General features: G+C 41.6%; 1 protein-coding gene across 2 annotated transcripts in view; it reads right to left on the bottom strand.

Moving 5' to 3' along the window:
- LRP8 (LDL receptor related protein 8) overlaps positions 1-22,149 on the bottom strand; it is a 188,011-nt gene that overhangs the window by 71,640 nt on the left and 94,222 nt on the right. For both annotated transcript variants that reach the window (XM_035123356.3, XM_088674046.1), the window contains exon 3: positions 5,156-5,278. In XM_035123356.3, the coding sequence (XP_034979247.2) occupies positions 5,156-5,278 (123 nt within the window). The remainder of the gene's footprint in view (positions 1-5,155; positions 5,279-22,149) is intronic.

The following is a 22,149-nucleotide window of genomic DNA, read 5'->3' as shown; positions in this document are numbered from 1 at the left end:
CTCCCATCAGCCTCAACCAACAAGGCAAATTGTCAGGGATGGTGGGAGTTGGAGACCACAACCTCTATAAGGCACCACATTGGCTACCCTTAAACTGGACAATACCAGGCTATGTGAATCAAGAGTCTGACGAGCAGAAACTTAGTTTCTTAAGTTGCTGATTGTTTAACCTGCTCTGTTGTTTTTCACTGTCCTATATGCCTGATTGTGCATTTTAATATTAATTGTTGTTTATTTTATTATTTGTTCTATACCCTACCCTGGTCTCTATATGGTATCAGCCTTCCCCAACCCAGAGTGCATTTCCAATCGGCCTCAGCTAGCAGAGCTGTACTGCCTGGAGTTGATGGAAATTGTGGTCCAAACCATCTGAAGAGCACCAGATTTGGGTCAGGCTGGTATAAATGAAGGGCGAGTTATGAATGCTTTAAATACATAAATGCATTAGTTCATATAAATGTGCAGCTTAACTGAACCGATTGCTGTGGACAGATGACTCATTCATCAATGGTTGCTCTAGTGAAATTAATATGGATTCATAAAAGGCTATGGTGATTTCCCCCCTATTCTTTCTATTTATGCTGCGGGTCTTCAGATTACATTTGCATAAAGCAATTTCTACTGTTTTCTGCTAGAGCATTGTGTGTATGTAATAAGAGGGAAAGTATGCCGCTCGCATCCTTGGATTTCATTATATACACATGCACACATAAGACCTCTGGACTCACCTTTTGTACTCACTTTTTGTCCTACCCCTTTGAGCTTTCACTAGCACCACCACAATTCGTTAGCCAATATTATATTTCCTAGAGCTTTTATTTTATTTTTGACCACACACAAAGATCTCTGGGTTAAATAAACACAATTCAATATTTAAATCTTTACCTCTTTAAAGTAAGATGGAACTCATTTAGAAGACTTGTCATTTTTTAGTAAAGTAAAATCTCTAGCCCTCGTGCATTTGAATAAACATGTGAAAATATACTGCCTCAAAAACCAGAGGCAGATTAGTTTCAGTTGTCCAGAGTAAGACTCCCAATTCTTCAGTCAACTTGTTGTAGGTTTATAGATTTAAATGCCACACTGTCCTCAAAGACTCCTGGCGGATCACAATATTTCTTTATCCAACTACTATCTGCAGTTTACAGACAGAAAATTCAGGTCAAAAGGTAGTGGTTCCCCTAGGAGACTCAGTGGCCAAAGTTAAGGGATTCTCAAGTTCAGAACCAATCATTTCACACTGGATCGCACCAGTTACAAAAACAGCTGCCCTTCTGATAAGCATGGTGCAGTCACATGATTTAGTGTAGATGCATACCATGGGGAAGTTACCCACATCTGATAATTCAGTTGTGTTTCTATTTATGAAGTGGCAAACCCTTCCGCAAAGCTGCCTGCAGCAGCTTTCCTCAACCTGCTGCCAACTCCCATCAGCCCCAGCCAGCATTGCCAATGGTTAGCTCTGTTACAGACAAACTGTAATTAACCGAAGGTGATAGCCATAGAGCTGTTGTGCTGGGGTGGCTGTGAAACACTGGTGACTTTATGAAGCAATTGGAAAATTCACATTAAAGCAAGGAGGAAATGGTTTGCTCAAGGAACCAACCAAGAAGCCCACGGCGAAGCTGGAGTTGGAAGCCATATCCAAGTTTTCCAGCTCAATGCAGCTTTCTAACCTGAACATAATATGAGTCACAATGCACTGTAAGCTTCAAGGTGAAATGGAAGCCTCTTGCAAGACTACTAAACCACAGGCATGCAAGTCTAACTGAAGCCAATGCTCAGGTAACTGAAGGCTCAGCCTTTCTATAGCGCAGGCTGATCTTCTTTACAGGAAGAGTTGCATCGCTGGCTGACGGAGGTCAAATGAAATCCTCATGGACCTCACAGTGAACTGTGCAGTCTAAACATAGCTGCTTCAGGCTAGAGAGATTTGCAGGCAGGGAATTCTGGGGAAGGAAACTGCTAAGTTAATTTAAGCCCATCCAATAGGAGAGTCGCATTGCATTAATAAGAAGACTCTGGGTGAGAGGGAGAGAGGCAGGCAGAGGCCAAACCCTAGTGCATTATAAATATGTTAATGTCACAGCTGAGATGATTGCGTTGATACTATGTGTGGCTGCTTAGAAGAGGGCTTTGTTAGGAAGCAGCGTGTATCTTTCCTAATTAGGCAGCAATGCAGAGTTGGCTAACGAAATAAAGAGGAAAGAGGGTGGATAATTGTACGTTCCTCTCTGCACTGCCCACTGACAAAAGTCAAACAAATCATCTTCCCTTTTGCTAGGATCATCCATCCTGGGGAAATACACTTAAATGGCATATAATTGAAAATTCAATGCACAGTCTTCAATGGACTTAGACAGGCTGCAACACATGGTGGCGTTCAGAAGGGAATGAACAGGGTTGGAGGGAGTGGGACAGAGGAGGAGGACACCTCTTTTGCTACCTTGGATATCTTTAACATAAAATTGGCTTATAAATTAAATGTAATAAGTCATCACTGGGCAATTGCATATTCTTATTGGAGCCTATTCAGTTTCTTCTAACAGTTCGCAAAAGAATGTCCCCAGAAGGCCCAACGGGGGTTGTGGTAGCTTGAAGAGATTAGCTATCAATTAATAAGAGGAATATATTAGCACCTTAAAAATAAAAAAAGATGTTCTGGGGCCTGTGTTGCCTCTTTCTCTTCAGATTCTATGCTGCAAACCCATAGTCATGTCAGCAGCTGCACTCTAGCTGGACACATACACTGCCCACTTAAGCATTTTCTGCTCTTTCCAACCAGCTGTTTTGTTGGTCTGGGCATCCAGTAATGAATCATGCAGAATGCTTCCTTTTCTGATACCTACACCTTCCCCTCCACACCTGTTCTTGTGACGAGCCCATGGCAGGAGCCATCTTTAGTATCTTCAGCCATCTTTCCCTCTCTCTTCCTCCTATTTCTTAAGACAATTCTGCATTGCTACCTAATTAGGGAAATGCACACAACACACACACACAGAGCACCAGCATTCTCTACCTGATGCTTCCGTCTGGCATGATTAAAATTTGCACATGTTCATTTCAAGGCAGCTGTTATTAATAACATCAATATGTAAGATCCTTATGCTGTTTACAAAATGAGAAACCTTTGACCAATTGTGGAACGTGTTTTGCCCAACCCAGTGGGTGGCGCTGTGGTCTAAACCACTGAGCCTCTTGAGCTTGCTGATTGGAAGGTCAACTATTCAAATCCACACAATGGGGTGAGCTCCCATTGCTCTGTCCCAGCTTCTGCCAACATAGCAGTTCTAAAGCACACCAGTGCAAGTAAATAAATAGGTACCACTGCGACGGGAAGGTAAACGGCATTTCTGTGCACTTTGGCTTCCTTCACGGTGTTCTGTTGTGCCAGAAGTGGTTTAGTCATGCTGGCCACATAATCCGGAATGTTTTCCGTGGACAAACACTGGTTCCCTCGGCCTGAAGCAAGATGAGTGCCGCACGCCATAGTTGCCTCTGACTGGACTTAACCATCCAGGGGTCCTTTACCTTTACGTTTAACCATTCCCCCCCCCCCATACTTAAAACGTGTGTGACCTAAAGCAAATCTTGCAACCTAAGTAACTAGTCCATTACGTACACATAGCTCAGTATCCACTCATAGAGTTTGTTTTCCCAAACAAAAAGTATGTCAATCATATTCAAACACTCACACTTTCACACTCGTGTATTACCTAATATTTAAGTTCAATTTTTATTTGGATTAAATCCCCAAATAAAAATCCCCAACAGTATCGGTAAATGTTTAATAATTCTCAAAAATCAATGGGAAATAGATTATCTGTCCCATAGGATGAGAATAACAATGTGGTAAAAGGTACTGAAGCAAAGCTGAGTGTTTCCTGACACTTACTATAATGTCACATTTGCAATTGAGTCTATCCTGCTGGGAAAATTTGCCACATTTGGCTTCCATGTCAGTTATTGCCTGCAAGCATTCTTTACTTAGCTCGAAGTCTCCAGCTTGCTTGCTTTGTGCTGCCCAATACAAGCACAGCTCGTGAAATGCCATGCTGTCTTGGAGAGCTACAGTATTATAATGCAACAGGAGAGAGATGCAATATGGTACAGTTTCAAAAGGACAACATGTAACCTGAAAAAGATTTTGGAGGTTGACTTCCTTTCAGGGTGCCACTCAAAGCTAATGAGATCTAAAGAAAACCCCCTACTGAACATAGTGGTTCATGACAGAATTAGACAATAGTACTACTATTTGAGGCCATGACAATTATATAAAAGAGAGGAACTGGTGAAATTCCAATGATTCCAATCTTGATAGGTTGGGACCTAACCAAGAGTGGTGGAAAACATGTGCATCAGTAGTCTTCCATTTGCACAGCTTTTTGGGAAACAACATAAGCCCAAGGAGACTGAAAAAAATAACTGTCAGCAATGAATAGTGGGTTGTTGTTTTTAGCTGAGTGCATATGCAAAGCAAGGTCTGAGCATAAAATCTTCCTTATTTTGAATCCCATAATCACATTTTTCAAATGAAATTCTCTACAGAAGCAAAAGGAGAAAGCTTATATATATATGTGTGTGTGTGTGTGTGTGTGTGTGCGCGCGTGTGTGTGTGTGTGTATACATATACATATATATACTACTAAACTCTATAGAAAACATAAAGTGGTGCACAACAAATTTAAAATCACAATAAACAAAATTAAAATATAAAAGTGGAAAATGCCATAAGGAACTGGCTAGTCACATTAAATTCATTCAACTGAAAAGCCCCCTATTTTGGCCTGGCCTCCTGGCAGGTGGACATGTATTGGCCAAAGTGACCTGGCGGGACAACTGGAGAGGCTTGGCAGGCTTAATCAGGCCCACAAGCCAAAGAGTCCTCACCCCAGGCTTAGGGTTAGCCTCGCAAGTTTCTAAACTGCTTAGTCCTGACTAAGAGGCAAGATTTAACTTGTGCACAACATATAATTTGTTGTCCTCAGTCAGACATAATAATAAAACCACATCACTGATCGCTTTCAGGACAGCGATATGGAGAGGGGTAGCTCACACGCATGTGCATATGATCTATAATTTCTGTTTGTTTATCAGTCCACTTTCCAAACAACTATAAAGCTATGTTCCATAGCCAGTTAGCAGGAGTACTCACTGCATGAGGCTTCGGATTCGTCAGACCCATCTGGGCATTCCTCTTCACCATCACATTTCCACCTGGAAGGAATGCAGTGGCCGTTGTTACAAGTGAAATCACTTTCTGCACAGGTCTTCTTGGCTGAAAGAAGAAATAGGGAACGTTAGACCGTTGGATTCAATCCAACACAATTATTTTCCACTAAGCGCTTCTCAGAGTAGAGCTGTAAAAGTAATGGATGTTAAGGTAGTCAGGCCCATTATTTTCAATAGGTTTACTTTGAGGAGAACTAACAGTACACACCAGCTTTGATGCCTGTCTCTCATTTGATCTTTCAGGCCAAACATGCAATGACCTCTTTGATGAAATAGCTCTAAGACTCACTGACTGCGAGGATATGGCAGGATACAAATATAAATTTTAAAAATGTAAACCAGTTTATTATTGGTTTAACTTTCATGGTCTCAGCCACTGTGACGGGCTTCACAGTTTTCCCCACATTGTGATTTTTGCATAGCGTACACACCTCATGATTCACAATATATTGCCAGGTCAAAAATTATGAAACTGATATCACAATATGCACTTCAAAACGGTTTTGGACAATATATCACCCAGCCCTAGGGCAGAACCTGCATTCCAAGTGAAACATTATTTTGCGAGACTGGATAAGCGTCCTTATATTTTGGAACTGGGTGCTGAGATTTTATGATAAAAGTCTCTCAGCTCTTGCAAAGAATTACAGTTCCTAGGATTTTAAAGTAGTTTATATTTGTTGCACAGACATACCCGAGTGAATGATCTGGTGAACATGAGCTTAACAATAACCAAAGACAGAGATTAAGTCTCTCTATCCTGATGCAAACACTCAACATTAATGCAGCTTTGGAACTGAAAGAGTTGTTGCCATGCCTTGCCAAAGCCCACCACTGGAGGCATGAACAGTAAAACCGCTAGAAAAACAGAGAGAGGCACAAATATGGTATGCAGGATGAAGAATTATTACTGGCCCATTTGGTAAAATATTAATTTTGTTATACCAAAGTCAACTGACAAGCTGTAAACGAATAGTATGTCAACAGAGAGGCGGACATGCAAGTGAAAAAGGGTCTGTGATGGGAGCATTAATTTTCTGATTCATAAAACATGCAGTTTCCTTGCTGCAGCATCCCAAAAATAAATGCTGTAAAGCCTCATCAAACATAAACATATTCTACTCAGACAGGCATTCCATAAGAACAAAGTATATTTGTTTTCCCTTGCATACAACATATGAATTATGAGTTGACAACAGCAGGTATTTACTTCAGTGTCACCAATAATGGCTTTGTACTAATACAGAACAATTTAGCTAACGGTCCATCAGTATGATGGTCTGCAAGTTTCATTCTCCTGTAGATTCACTTCCTTGTTCTCATAGCATTTTCTACGTGGTCTCAGTATCTGCCCCCCCTTGATGCCATTGGCTGAACTGCTCTGGTGTCACAGTGACATTCTACAGAAAGAAGTGTCACAGACCCTCTAGCTGCTATTGGCTTAATTCTTTCAACATCACAGAAGAGCTAAGGTGGCATAAGCCAGGCAGCTGAGTACTTAGGGCATCTGAAGAAAAATTAGAATCTAAACTTCAATGTCCATGAGTGATGTTTGCTGAATTACGTCCTTTCATTTCATTTTTACTTTTTGTATTCCAGGGATTATCAAATAACAACTTGGTGCAGACTATTCCAAGTGCTTCAGAGTCTTTGTACAGAAACAGATGGAGCATTATGTTTAACTTTGTGGACGGCACTGATTTTGAAACTGGCCAGCAATATGAGCCATATCCAACTTACATCATTTTAAAGAAGCCCGCTTTGAGCAGACAGTCAATAGCAGAATATAAACTCTGTTTTGAAGGTATCTCCAGACATTATGTGCATGGTGATATAAATTGTCTGCTGAGTTAGACAATGGGAAATTTCAGCACACAAGGAAATACAAAAATAAAATAAAATTGCAGGTGTTGGTATTCTCCCTCTTGAGCTGTGTTAAGATACACTGCAGGCTGTATCTTAAATTTCAGAGTTAAGGATAGAGTTGACTTAGCATTTATTGAAAAACGATTGTATACCGTAGCTCTCAGATTGTACACTCACACGCTTGCCTTTGAATGGACTCCTATGTTCAGGATCAAAAGTTTCTTCTTAGGGAAAGATCAAAAGAATTTAGATAGTACAGCATTAAAGTCTAATGGCCTTCATAAAGTATGCGGCCAGTAATTTTTCACATTTTGTTTGATCTGCTTCAGCCTTAAGCATCTAACTTATGATAGTAACATTGCACCCAAGGGGCCCGTTATGACTGCTTCCAGCCTGCCACTGCCAAACCTATTTATTCACCTTAGTCTGACAAAGCCATTTCCCCGCTGATCTACTCACACAAGCCCAGGCCTGTGGCTTTGAAGCAAGGGACTGCTGCCAGCATCAGGGTCCATAGACATTCCTGAGTGATGGAGATATGCAGCTCCTTCAGCACACAAACCTGCTGGCAGCAGATGGTGTCACTGATTGCTTTGTTCCCCCGGCACTGTTTTTTTTTGGAAGCACAACTAATTTATTATGAGAAATCACAAAAGGCAAGAAGAAATACATTGTTGACAGTGAACCACAAGGTGGCCTTTGGAAGATGTTAATATGCTTGATGTGCATCCCCACAACCAGACAGGCTGAAGCGTCTTCTCCTCTGCAATGTCATATGTGCCAAGCCAACATCTGCAGATTAAACTGCAGGGACAAACGCTGCTGGTAAGCAAACTGACCCAGGAGGTCTGGTATTCTGTGCCAGATTAATAGAGGGAAAGAAATCCATATGGTCTTTCATCTCAACAGAAGCCATCTAAATATCTCAAAAGGACACTGCAGAGACACATAAAACTCCCGGGCTGTAATTATTCCTACTGCAACAGAGTTCAGGGACCTTGAAATGTGAACACACCCCCAGTGTGCAAATCCTTTCTCTTAATTAAAACAAATATATTTAAACAAATGCCGCTGAATATGATTAACCTTGGAAGATTTCACACAGGCAATTCATTTGCTACCAAATCACTAAATATAACACTCCTCAAGGGAAAGTGTAGGCCCTTGGCAAAACTATACTCATGGGCCATTTCTTTATTATTATTACCGTATTATTATTATTATTATTAATCACATTTCCATGTCACTCATTTGTATATGAATTAGTTTGCCATAATTATGTCATCCTCATAATAAAGCTGTGAGGGAGGAGACTGAAACCTCCCATTTTATAGATGGGAACTGAGGCTGGGGGAGAATGACTTGCCTGCTCATCTAGGTTAGCAGCAGCGATGCTAATGGCAAAAGGGTGGCTCCCCATGCTGCTACTATTTGTTGCTGTTGAGCCTGTTTCTGCTGCTCAAGAGTGCAGCACAATGCATGAGATTAGAACATGGGCAGGCAAACTAAGGCCCGGGGGCTGGATCCGGCCCAATCGCCTTCTAAATCCGGCCCACAGACGGTCCGGGAATCAGTGTATTTTTACATGAGTAGAATGTGTCCTTTTATTTAAAATGCATATCTGGGTTATTTGTGGGGCATAGGAATTCGTTCATCTCTCCCCCCCCAATATAGTCTGGGCCCCCACAAGGTCTGAGGTACAGTGGATCAGCCCCCTGCTGAAAAAGTTTGCTAACCCCTGGATTAAAAAATATTAATCCTTTGTAATCATCATTTGCCTAAATCAGTGTTTCTCAACCAGTGTGCCTCCAGATGTTTTGGGACTACAACTCCCATCATTCCTGACCACTGGTCTTGCTAGCTAGGGATGATGGGAGTTGTAGTCCCAAAACATCTGGAGGCACACTGGTTGAGAAACACTGGCCTAAATAGTGTGGAAACCAATTCAGCTAGGAAAGAACCAGAGAGATTCCTTTGCTACTCAAAACAAATTTCTAATGGCTGCTGTTTTAAACAAAGATAACCTGTATTAACATTTTCAGATGAACTTTCCCAAGCAAAGAGATGGTGATCAGACAATATTTGATGTGGGAGTAAGACAGCACCCTTGAATAGTATTAGGAACTCATATATATAAGATGTGGAACATATGGCTTCTTAAACCTAGGTTACAGCCACCAAAATAGAATGTCTAGTTGCCATTTTGGGGCAAGATGGCTCTAAAGTCTTATTTTTCGAATGATGGACTGACTGTGATTGATTATCAGTTAAACAGCTGGCTAGTTAAGATGACAACCTTCAGCTAGGCTAAGAACTTTGAGAACTTAAACAAGAAAAGACACTTAAACCAGGGACAGTTCTCATATGCATTGGCCTTTTGCTACCTCTTTTTCTTAATAACCCCAGGGCAGTGGGGTAGGGCAAGAAAAGACAAGCTACTCCTGTCCAACCACCAAGAGTAGAAGTTTTTCAGCACCTCCGCCACCAAGTTGAAGAGCTCAAAGTCTCTGCTTTCCCAAATGAAAGTGGGCTGCACAAGCAGGAGTGAGAGACAGCAGCAGGGACCGGCACCTAGGGAGTTTTGAACACTTGGCTTGAACTGAATTCTTTTGTCTTGATTTTTGCTGTACATTTTAAAAAATGTTTATTTATTGAAAAGTTGCAATTCTGAACACATTTACCTGGTGGTATGTCCCATTGCACTCAATGTGACTTACGTATATTCTGGCGTATAAGAAGACTGGGCGTATAAGACGATCCCCAACTTTTCCAGTTAAAATATAGAGTTTGGGATATACTCGCCATATAAGAAATACCTGCCCACTGACTGTCTCTCCAGAGTGGTGCATGCTCTAGTTATCTCTCGCTTGGACTACTGCAATGCGCTCTACGTGGGGCTACCTTTGAAGGTGACCCGGAAACTACAACTAATCCAGAATGCGGCAGCTAGACTGGTGACTGGGAGCGGCCGCCGAGACCACATAACACCGGTCCTGAAAGACCTACATTGGCTCCCAGTACGTTTCCGAGCACAATTCAAAGTGTTGGTGTTGACCTTTAAAGCCCTAAACGGCCTCGGTCCGGTATACCTGAAGGAGCGTCTCCACCCCCATCGTTCTGCCCGGACACTGAGCTCCAGCTCCGAGGGCCTTCTGGCGGTTCCCTCGCTGCGAGAAGCCAAGTTACAGGGAACTAGGCAGAGGGCCTTCTCGGTAGTGGCACCCACCCTGTGGAATGCCCTCCCACTAGAGGTCAAAGAGAACAACAATCACCAGACCTTTAGAAGGCATCTCAAGGCAGCCCTGTTTAGGGAAGCTTTTAATGTTTGATGGATTTCTGTATTTTAATGTTTGATGGATTTCTGTATTTTAGAATTTCTGTTTTGTTGGAAGCCGCCCAGAGTGGCTGGGGGACCCTGGCCAGATGGGTGGGGTATAAATAAATTATTATTATTATTATTATTATTATTATTATTACCCAGCGTATAAGACGACCTCCAACTTTTGAGAAGGTTTTCCTGGGTTAAAAAGTAGTCTTATATGCAGGAATATACTTCTAAGGATGTGAAGGACTTACTTCTAATTGCAGCTGACTTTTTTTTTTTAAGGAAGATAAAATTCCATTTATGTTTATCCATTTCCTATCAGTTAATCATCTGTGCATCATAATGAGCTTTTTCACAGTTGCCAATTTAAACTTTTTAAACACCAGGAATGCAGAATATTAAATTGTATATGAAAATTGATTTATCTCAATTGATTTATCTAAAGAAGTGTACATCATAGACATGCCCAGTATTTCCTCACATAGAACAGAAAGGTAACATGGAGAAAAGGAGTGAGCTTCATGGAAAAATATAAGCTGTGTAAATATAAACCTCTCTTTGTCTCACCTACTCCTGCCAAGCTGCAATTCGTTTCCTCCACCAACTCCCCCCACCCTGCTACCCCATTGGCTAAAACCACTATATACCCAGTAATTGACAGGGGTCTGCAAATGCAATTGTCAGATCAGTTTACCTTTTACTTCAGGTGTAATGAGTTAGTTTTTTTCAGCTGCCAGCCATGCTGGTAAGCAGATGGTGCCTCTTCAAGAATGTCATCAGCCTGCCAGAGTCAGAGCCATACATTGGATGGTTTGCTTGCTATAGTCACCCCACTTACCACTCCTTCCCTGTTAAATCCCGTGTCAGGAAATAGGTGCAAAACCCCCCCACAAAAACACAACCCTGCTCAGTTTGCCTTTGTTGTTCCTGGAAGAGAGAAATTTGAGCTTCCCTGTCTTACAAGATATTATCAAATTGGTTACCCTCAAAACCAGGCAGCATCTGTACAGCCCCACTTGATCAATGACTATTGAATATTGTACAGGAAAAACAATTCTTAGAGACAAAGAGAAAGTGCATCCTGGTACTAGCATTCTTATAGATGTTTTGACATCAAAATTATAAGTTTTTTTTTAAAAAAAGCCCAACTGTTTATTTCAGCCCACAAGGCAATTTCAAACACCCATCAAACATAAATGAATCTTCTCCAATGAGCATTTCAGTGGCCATACAAAACAGTTACCAAGGGCTGAATCTGTTCTTTTGTGCTTGTGATTTTGGAATTGCTGGGGAAGGGCAGTTCTTTTTGTTTAATGATTTAAATGCAAGGAGAAGATAAAAGAGAAAGGGTGCTACACTATATAAACGGCTGGTTTAAAGGCAGCCATCTGCTCTGGTTTTCATGGGATCATTCAACAAGGCAATGCCAAATCCTGCAAGCTGTAACAGTTCTGCTGCAATCAGACATGGGTTATGTTTGCAGAAATTGAAATATCAGATTACAGGCATGATCCAAAGAAGGACATAAACAATGTCAACAGGTAAGGAAAGAGATTTGTGGTGATGGCAGTCTGAGGGTCTGGGAAGAAGCAGAATGGTGCATGCTTGAGGAAATGGGTCACAAAAGCAGGTGCCACTGCCATTAGATAAGAAGGTGATGAACTGCTAAGAGCCTAAGGAAAAGAGGCAGGAAATTGGCAGCTGAAAAGACCAGGGCAGAATTTTATTTATTTACATTTGTGTGCTGCTCATCCAACCAAGTTCACAGGATAGTTTACATGAATAATAATTACAAAAGCAAAAAGACCAACAAAAAACCTACTAGAATTGGCACATGGCACTACCACTAAAATGATTTAAACAACAAAAAACAGCATTAAAACCAGCCAAGGGAACATGGTCCAAAAGCTAAAGCAATCAATGGATTGCTTTATCATCCCACCAAGCCACCTGATCCTTAGTGACAATACTAGATCTAGGAAGAAGAAGAAGAGTTTGGATTTGATATCCCGCTTTATCACTACCCGAAGGAGTCTCAAAGCAGCTAACATTCTCCTTTCCCTTCCTCCCCCACAACAGACACCCTGTGAGGGGGGGTGGGGCTGAGAGACTTCATAGAAGTGTGACTAGCCCAAGGTCACTCAGCAGCTGCATGTGGAGGAGCGGAGACATGAACCCGGTTCCCCAGATTACAAGTCTACCGCTCTTAACCACTACACCACACTGGCTCTCACACACAATGTAGCCTGCTCCTTTAGGTTAAGTGCAAAATAATCTAGGATAAATTGAATACTACCAGACTTGACAGATGAAGCCCCCACTAAGTACAGTGGTACCTCGACTTACGAATGACTCGACTTACAAATGTTTCAACTTACGAACAGAGCTCCGTCCGCCATCTTGGAGGCGATTTAGAGACTTCAAAGTAGTGTGACTAGCCCAAGGTCACCCAGCAGCTGCATGTGGAGGAGCGGAGATGCGAACCCGGTTCCCCAGATTACGAGTCTACCGCTCTTAACCACTACACCACACTGGCAATGTCATCTGACTGTAAACTCAGCTGGTTTCAAGCCGGCAGATGACAGCTGCCTTCAGTTCAGCATCTTCTGTTGCACTGTCTGCGTCCAGTCTGAAATTTTGGAAACGACAGGAATACCTGCTCAGCAACTATTTAAGCCCAACTTTGAGATTTGCTCTGTTCAATAAAAGCCCAGCTTGCAGGATAAATTGAGTTTACACACTTGATTTTTAAAGGTCTTGTTCCCAAAGGCATAAAAATATTGCAGCAGGTCGACAAGACCTATAAATTAATATGCCAGTCTCTGCATACTCAAATATTTGTGTGTCCCCAGGCAAAATGTGCATGCCAGAATTTAACATATGCCTTGTAAATGATTGGATAAATCCATGGGAATTGAATTCAATACACAAAATGCCCAGGGCTTATTACCCATTTTTTCCTAAGCTGGAACACACATTTTGATAGGTACTTCCATGTCAAGAGGAGCTTCTGCTTGTGCAAATTCAGTCCAGTGCAAAAGACATGAGCCACGTCAGGGGGTGCTGTTCATACCCTCCAACATTTCTCCAATGAAAATAGGGACGTCTTAAGGAAAAAACGGAACTGTGTGGGGGTGGGCAGAAATCCAATTGTGCAACAGGACTTCCTGTTTCTATTCTCCTCCCTCCACCCCCTTGAGCCCCCCCCCCCAAACTGGTAATGCATGGGAGGGGGCCTGCAGGGAGGAAGGCAGGAGTGAGAAGTTCCATTCCACGGATGAGTACCCCCTCACACTACACTGGAACTCACCATATGGATGCACTAAAAGTTCAGTCTGTTCTCTCATCTGAAGGAAACAAGACGTGTAATAATGCATTATTTACAAACGTATACAGAAATGCTTGTTTCTTTTCCCAGATGTTTGTGTGCACTGAGAAAGCAGTCTGGAACTATCAAGAAAAGGCATTATTAGAGTTATGAGCAGAATCTGTTGCTTGCAGCCGACTGGGAAATGAGTTGTTGGGCTAATCTATGGAATAGGAAATTAAATGTGCAGCAATGTGCCCTGATCACTCTGTTTTGCAAAAGAAAAGAAAAAAATCCTTACTGTGCCTGAGTTTTTTTGCTTTTTAAAATTTCACGGCATTGTGAAATAGCTTTATACACTATGCAGTCACCTTAAATTGAATCATAATGTTTGTTAGTAACTCACAATTCCAGTAACAAAAGGATTACATTTTAAAGCAATTCAAAAAATTAAGCTGTTAACAATTGCCATATTCTCACGGTGAAAGCAAGAGAATCCTGAATTCACAATGCAAGAGGTGCAAATTTGATAACCACAAGTATTACAGGAATCTGCCACCGTTCAAAGCAGTAACAACAATGCAACCATAAAACTGCTTGTATCACTCAAGTCTATTTTGCATGGCATAACTTTATACAATCCAAGTTTTCCATTTAAGCAAAATCAAACACTTAAGTGCTCATGAATGTAGACAATTGACTTAAAATGTTTGTGTGGAGCAAGTTAAAATAAGACAAGGGTTATGTTTTTAAAAGAAAAGGAAAAGAAGCTCCTGCAACAGATGCTAATGATGACAACTATCTGCAGTAGGAAGGCTTTCCAATGAATGGAAATTGTACATATAAAATGCAACATGAAAAGCACCAAGATGAAGACAGACATCTCTCGTAACTTGACCATATACAATAAAGAACAAAGATTTGGAAGCAAAATACTGTTCCGTTTATTCATGAGGACACACTTCACTTTGCACTTGACTGAACCTGATCGCCAATAAAGCTGGCTGAATTATATATAAAAGCTACGGTATTTTAATAAACCTTTCCAAAGCCAACATCAGTTGCAAATCGAACAGCAGGTTTCACTTCCAACCCAAGCCTGTTACAGTGGAACGATGCCAAGCAAATGTCTATTAATATTCTAACACAAAGTGCTGGTTTCCTTGGTTTTTCGTGCTCATGCGATAATTTTAATAATCAGAGTCGCTTAAGGATTTACATTACAGCCTTCAGCAAAACAGTATGTTGATAGTCCCACCTTACACAATTTCAGTGCAAAGATTAATAAAGTAATTTTATCACACCTAAATGCAGAGAGTAAATTCAAAGTGATCACACTGGAACAAAAAACCCTCACTTTACAAATATGCTGATGGGTGTGTGAACTGGTTCACATACTAAAATAAACCAAAGTTTATTTTAAACTATGGTTTAACGCAAAATCCTTTGCAGTGTCAGAAAGGAAACATTCCAGAGACTTCATGTTACTTGTGAACACAATGCTCATGGTTAATTTTCACCAAAAAACCCCCACAAGCACAGGTTCACATATAAAGAAAGCTAGCTTTTGGTTGATTTTGTACCCTTGCACAGAAAAGGATTAGCAGGAGAGGAGTGGGTTAGGAAAGCCTGAGCAGCGTGTACTGGCACACTACTCGTTCATGTTAAAACTATAGTTTAAAATAAATTACAGTTTAATGCAGAGAATGGGGCACCAGAGCCCTCCAGAGGTTGCCGGACTACAACTCTTTGAACATTTCAAACGCACTATGAAAATGCTTACCATATTAATGAGTCCCATTCTGTCTGCCACTGGCTTTTGTACCACAAAATCTATCTGTGATCTAAAGCCATTTAGGTGCATGTAGGTAAGTCATGCATCAGCATTAATTTCATTCAGAGGATAAGTAAAAACAGGTGGGGGTTTTTTGGGATGGGGATAAGTGAGTATATTTTATTCTTGTTTGTGCCGCTTATTTTATTTGTACAGTGGAATCTCAGTTTTCAAACGTAATCCATTCCAGAAGACTGTTCGACTTCCGGAACATTCGAAAACCGAAAGCAGAAGCCTCAATTCAATAGGGAAACTCAAAAGGGGAAGCTGCGTAGCACATTTGGCTCCTGAAAATCATTCGAAAACCGAAGCAGTTACTTCCGGGTTTTCAGCATTCGGGTTCCGAAACATTCATCAATGGAGATGTTCAAAAGCCGAGGTTCCACTGCAGTGGTTATTTATTATGTTGATGTGCTTATGGAAGCAGTTCCATTAGTGTTAAGGCTTCTAGCTGTGCAATGGGACTTCCCCTCCCTTTCCTCTTCTCCACGCAGCTCCTGCAGGAGAGAAGCAGCAGCAGCAGCAGCAGCAGCAGCAGGAAAAGCTTCTGGGTTCCAGCGAGAAACTGCTACTTCGTTCCTCTTTGCTTCTCCCATGGCAGGTGGAGGTGTGTGCCCCTCCCCAGCTTCGGGGTGGGAGAAATAACTTGTGCACCTCTTGCAAGATCTTGCAGACCTCTCATGAGATCTTGCCAGAACCTGGAAGCTGCTGTCACCCACCTTGGTGGTGGGGGAGGGCCCCTTTGGCAGTGAATGGGGTCAGCTGCACCTGTGCCCACATTACGTGTTCTAAGGGTCCATACAACACACATGAAGAGGGAAAGGAAGGGAAGTTCCACTGTACAAACAGAACTATTTCACTGGCTATTGCCCCCTGCTCTATTGTTAATTGCAACTTTAACATTATTGTTTACGACCCTGAAAGTCTTGCAGGAAGGGTAAACCACAGATACCACTTATAAATACATAAACGTTGTCAAAAATGTCCAACATTAGAACTGTTCGTTCATTCATTCAGTTTTGGATGATTAACACTGAAGATTATCTTCTTACTGGGGAGAAGCCTTACTGACTTCTATAGGGCTACTTACATTAGGAAATGAGATTTGGCCCCATATTTCAGAACATCAGGAGATGGTGGAACACAAAGCTCAGTCAAATCACAAATAAATTCCAGTTATTAAAAATGCCAGGCGCCGTAGTTCTGCAGATTGACCTGAGTTTCATTACAGCTCCTGGCAACCTATTAATTAAAATGCATTATTTATATATGGGAGCCTTGGTTGCAGTTTATAGAATTTAGGCAATTACATCAAATTAATCCTAGCTACAATCAACATGCCTCTTCCCTTTTGCTCCAGTGTGAGATAATCTCCCCTTTTCCCAAAAGATCTGCCCATAAAGCACCATATATTAACAAACCATCCCTTTCTTCTCAGCATGTTTCCGCAAAAGTAAAAGCAAGTAATCAAAGAAACAGTGTTTCTCTCTGCTGTAGAACATATTGGGACAGTGAAAGAGCATCAATTCAGAACAGTTAAAAACAAAACAAAAACCTTTGCATAGAAAACTCAAAAAGCTTTCTCATACAGCAGACCCTTTGGAACGGAATAAGGCCATTAACTCGGAAATATTTGTACTAATTATGTTATTCCATCATCACTTTCTAACATCTCCTGCACCTACCAACTTATCAGGGGCAATGCAAGAGATTGTGCTGCCTGAGTTGTTTCACCCCACCTTCATTCCTCCTCTCTTTATTCCCACTGACACCCCCCACTTTGTTGCTACAATAGCTGAGGCTCTCCTGGTGCTCCCCTGGTCTCAACACAGCTCTGCCTCATCTAGCCATGTCCAAGTAAGCTGAAATGATGCCAGTGCCGCAAGGGTGGCTCTGTCCAGCCACAAGGGCAGCTACCAAGGAACAAAATATTTTTGATGATAAAGGGGTACCTGCCTTGCCAATTCATATTTCAGGGGTTCAGATCTCTGTGGATCTCTTGCACTCTTCTGCTGTTTTGGCTTCAGTGGACCATCTTATCCCCTCTCCCCAAACTAACAGTTTCAAAGACAGTTTTAGATATTTTTAATTCCAAGAAAGAGCAATGGGATTTTTTATTCCAATATATTTTATATGCAAGTGCTTGCTTGCCAGTGACTCCCTTGGTTTTGCAGAAAGATAGATATGTTTTAAAACATAGATTATAGATGTATAATTGGCAAGTGCAACAGAGTCTGCTGTATATTTTAACATTCAGAGGTGTCTGGGATTTGAATCATTACTCAGGAAGTAGGAAAATGGAGGCACCAAAGACACAACTCAAATGTTGAAGCTACTTGAGGCTCCCACTCCCTGGGACATGTAAAAACAGAAAGCATTGGGAAAGATGATAACCGTTTGTTGGATTAATAGACACAGAGATGAATTTGAGCCAGAACAAAAAGCTATGCACCCCTATCCTATGCACAGTTTATTGGAAGTTTAGACCTATTTAGTTCAATGGTGCTTAACCCCAACTTAATCAAACCTAGGATTTCAGCCATGCAAAGCAATCCTATGTATGTTTACATAGCAAGTTCCACTATGAGAAGGCGTTCTCAAGCAGGTAGGCCAACTCACATGCTGTGAGGGGAGCAGGCTTGGAACAGAATATAGATTTCAAGTAACACTAGCAGTATCTTCTGGAATAATTTTCCATTGAGAGTCAGAATTGGTGTGAGAATGTGGAATCCTGTTTAAATCTTTGCTTGCCTGCAAAGTTGTTAAGTCTCATGAGCCCTCCGCTAAATCTCTCTCACACAACTGCTGTGAAAATAACATCATTACTAAGTAAGCAAGCCAAAGTGTTCTCAAGTTTTCTGCAAAATTTGTTAATGAAACAAAGAGACTCCTCTCAGAATGAAAACTTGGAAGTCCCTCGTCAAATACAGGGAAACAAAATGACTGAACATTTCAGAACATCTCTATCACAGTTGAGTATGTGTTCATAATCAAAGGACAAAATAATAAAAATAATAATAAATGGACATAATCTGTCTTGGCATGATATTGTTTCAAGTCACTTTTTGTGTGCTTGCTGCTGTGCTCAGTGGTGCAAGTGATATTGCTGAAAGCCTGAGAGTCCAAAAAGCCAGTTTCATACTTTAGTTGAACAGCTCAGCTGGAAGTTTAGATTGCCCAATGTACCAAATCCAACTGGGCAAAGTAATAACATCTTTGTCTTTCAGGAATACTCAAAACCAACAGTCACCATGACCCCCTCTGCTTTCAAACTTTCTAAAGCACAGAGGACTGGCAGTCTTCTCATGTCCAAAGCTTTTACCCCTAACCCCAGGCCGTGTTCATGGCTGACTTTCAGGACAAGAATAACTGATGTTTCCTAGGGAGTTAGTGCTCCAAGTCTCAGCAGTCATGAATTACAAGGCCAATGGATTTGTGCGTGAATGTCTGTGTCTCCTCCTCCTCTACTTGCCCCATTTTGTTGCCACCGACAGTAACATTCCCCCTCCCCAACCGACTACAGCGCCCATTGACTCTTCTGATGGTTTAATAGTAGCTGTTGTTTACTCAGTTGTCATTTAAATTTGCATGCAGGGTTAGTTGCCATCAAACTTTGCTGTGGCACCCCAAAACATAATTTGTATTCCAAAGGCCATAGTTGTCTTGGTAACGGTTAGGTGACTGGAAAGCATTCGCTGAGGGGAAGCTTCATTCCACTATTGCTCACTAATCCCCATGTGTCTTATAAACAGGCTGTACAGTGTTTGGTAGCTATGGTGCCTTTTAACTTGACCTCATAACCTTCTAAGTCTTTGTGTGGTCCATCTCATTCCTCCCTACTACCCTTTGGCAGGGTCTGGACATGCACAGAAGTAAAACCAGAGCTATTTTAGAGGCTTCAGGGGTTATTAAAATTTTATGGTAATTTCACCCCTGGAACTGGGAGAGGAAAATAGCAGGTGCTGTTTTCCTCTGCAGAAAAATCAGCTAAAGCTGTTTCTCCTGCTGCAGAAAGTCAACCATAAAAAAATTATTTAACAGAATTTGTAGTCCGCTTAATTGTAAAAACATCTAAGCAGTTAACATAAAAGAAGGGCTTAAAATTATTCATAAAAACCAGAGTTAAAAGTAAGTTAACATTTTTTTATAAAACATACTTTATAAAATAAAATTACACAAAAATATATGAACAAACGTCCCTTGAACCCAGAGGTTGAGCAGCTTTTCCAAATTCTTTTCATCAGGCTAAATTTCTCCTTTGAGTTACAAAGTTCCACAGGAAAGCTGATTCTTTTTACCTGCCACCCTCCATCTATTTCACTCTTGAAAAGTCATTTATAACACTGTATGTAACAACAACAAGCCAAGTGTATTCTCAACAGGAATCTGCAGCCAATCCTGTCTGACAAATGTATTCGGATGATGAATGGTACGAAAACATATTGATACTTTACGATACTTTAACAATACTCAAAGATTTTCGGGTTGTATTCAACATAGTGCTAAGGCTATTTTGACAGCAAATGGATTTTTCCTTTCACAACAGAACCGTCTCCCCTTCCCTTGTGCCCCCTGAATTCTGTTCTAGTGCTTTTCCCTAAACCTCCAAAGCAAATTTGGGTATCATATGGGGGGAAGGAGAGAAGGGAAATCACCTTGCACTAGCACTAACCCTTGCACTAAAGTTAAAGGTAAAGGTACCCCTGACCGTTAGGTCCAGTCACAGACGACTCTGGGGTTGCGGCACTCATCTCGCTCTATAGGCTGAGGGAGCCGGCGTTTGTCCGCAGACAGCTTCCAGGTCATGTGGCCAGCATGACTAAGCTGCTTCTGGTGAACCAGAAGCACACACAAACACTGTTTACCTTCCCGCCAGAGCGGTACCTATTTATTTACTTGCACTTTGACATGCTTTCGAACTGCTAGGTTGGCAGGAGCTGGGACAGAACAATGGGAGCTCACCCCGTCGCAGGGATTCGAACCGCCAACCTTCCAATCGGCAAGCCTTAGGCTCTGTGGTTTAGACCACAGCGCCACCCGCATCCCCTTATCCTTGCACTAGATGGCTTTAAAAGAGAGGATTAGACCAGGGATCAGCAAACTTTTTCAGCAGGGGGCCGGTCCACTGTCCCTCAGACCTTGTGGGGGTCTGGACTATATTTTGAAAAATATATATGAATGAATTCCTATGCCCCACAAATAACCCAGAGATGCATTTTAAATAAAAGAACACATTCTACTCATGTAAAAACATGCTGATTCCCGAACCGTCCGCGGGCCGGATTTAGAAGGCGATTGGGCCGCATCCGGCCCCCGGGCCTTAGTTTGGGAACCCCTGGATTAGACAAATTAATGGAGGATTGGCCTATCAACTACAATTAGTCATGGCAACAGATGCAGCTGGTTGGCCTTGAGGAGACAAGGATACTAGAGTTGGCAGATCTTTGGTCTGCTCCACCAGGGCTCTGTTTATGATGGTACCAGTATTACTGCCAAAACACCAATTCAGAAGCCTGAAAATACACCAAAAGGTATTCTTTCTGGCTATCTAATAGCTCCAGGGCTCCCATCTTACCAATATCTGCCGAAGTCAGAAAAGTGGCACAAAGTTTTCTTTTTTGGATTCTCATACGGCAATGAGAAGCTATTTTTTAATGCACCATCACCTAGAACAAGTGAACCATTATGTGCCCCACCATGAATATAGCCGTCTACTGCATAAGAGGATACTGAAAGAGAAAGGACAGCTAGAATTCAAAACAAAAGAGAAAGCAGCAAGGCAAGAGTCCCTTCCATCTCTACAGTTTATAGAGATCCTAACAATGTTCTCCAAGCCCTCATGCCAGACGACAACAGCAGGACACAAATGCAGAGGAAGGGCTGTAGGTAATGAGCATCATTTCATCTCCCCCTCATTTCTACATGCACATTTCCACAAAAGCAGCAGGGAAGAAATAACAGAAAAATCCTCAGGAAAAAGAAGTCTAGAGAAGTCAAGGGTTGCAAATCACTTTGGAGTTCTGGCAAATTAGAAATAAGTTTGCACTAATGGGGTTGTCCTGTTGCAGCAGGAACTGGGCAGTTTAATTTCAACACCATCAATCAGAGGGTGAAGTCCAAATTCTTTTTTCCCCTACAGTTCCTTTCTTCCAAAAGAAAAGAAACAAAGGTGATGATGAATCTGTGTAAGATTACTTTGTCCTGCCCTTATTGTCTTCCATTGAGCAGGAGCCCTGCTGGACATTAGCACTGGGAAAAAGACATTCAGACAAAGTACAAAAAAGCAAAGGAGAATAGAGTCTTTCATTCCAAGTAATGAATTCAAAATTCAGTTCAAGTTGGTAAGTGGCAAAACTTATTCAAATGTGAGGCCTTGAATAAAGATAAAATTCTACTGGAAAAAACCAGCTAAATAAAAAGTTTGAGAACAAAAACTAGGGAATCAATGAGATCTGCTTGAAAGATGAGCACATGCTGGCAAATTCAATTTATCCCAGTTCTCCATCTGGTCCTTTTAGGAACACTGTTGCACCACCAATAATGATAGCGAGCAAGCTGGGAAGCAGCTTTCCAATACCAGACTAG

The sequence above is a fragment of the Zootoca vivipara genome, chromosome 7 (genome assembly GCF_965207765.1).
Source record: "Zootoca vivipara chromosome 7, rZooViv2.hap1.1, whole genome shotgun sequence".
In the NCBI taxonomy this organism is placed as follows: domain Eukaryota; kingdom Metazoa; phylum Chordata; class Lepidosauria; order Squamata; family Lacertidae; genus Zootoca; species Zootoca vivipara.
The sequence above is the reverse complement of the archived record's forward strand: the minus strand, read 5'-3'. Positions and strand labels throughout refer to the sequence as shown.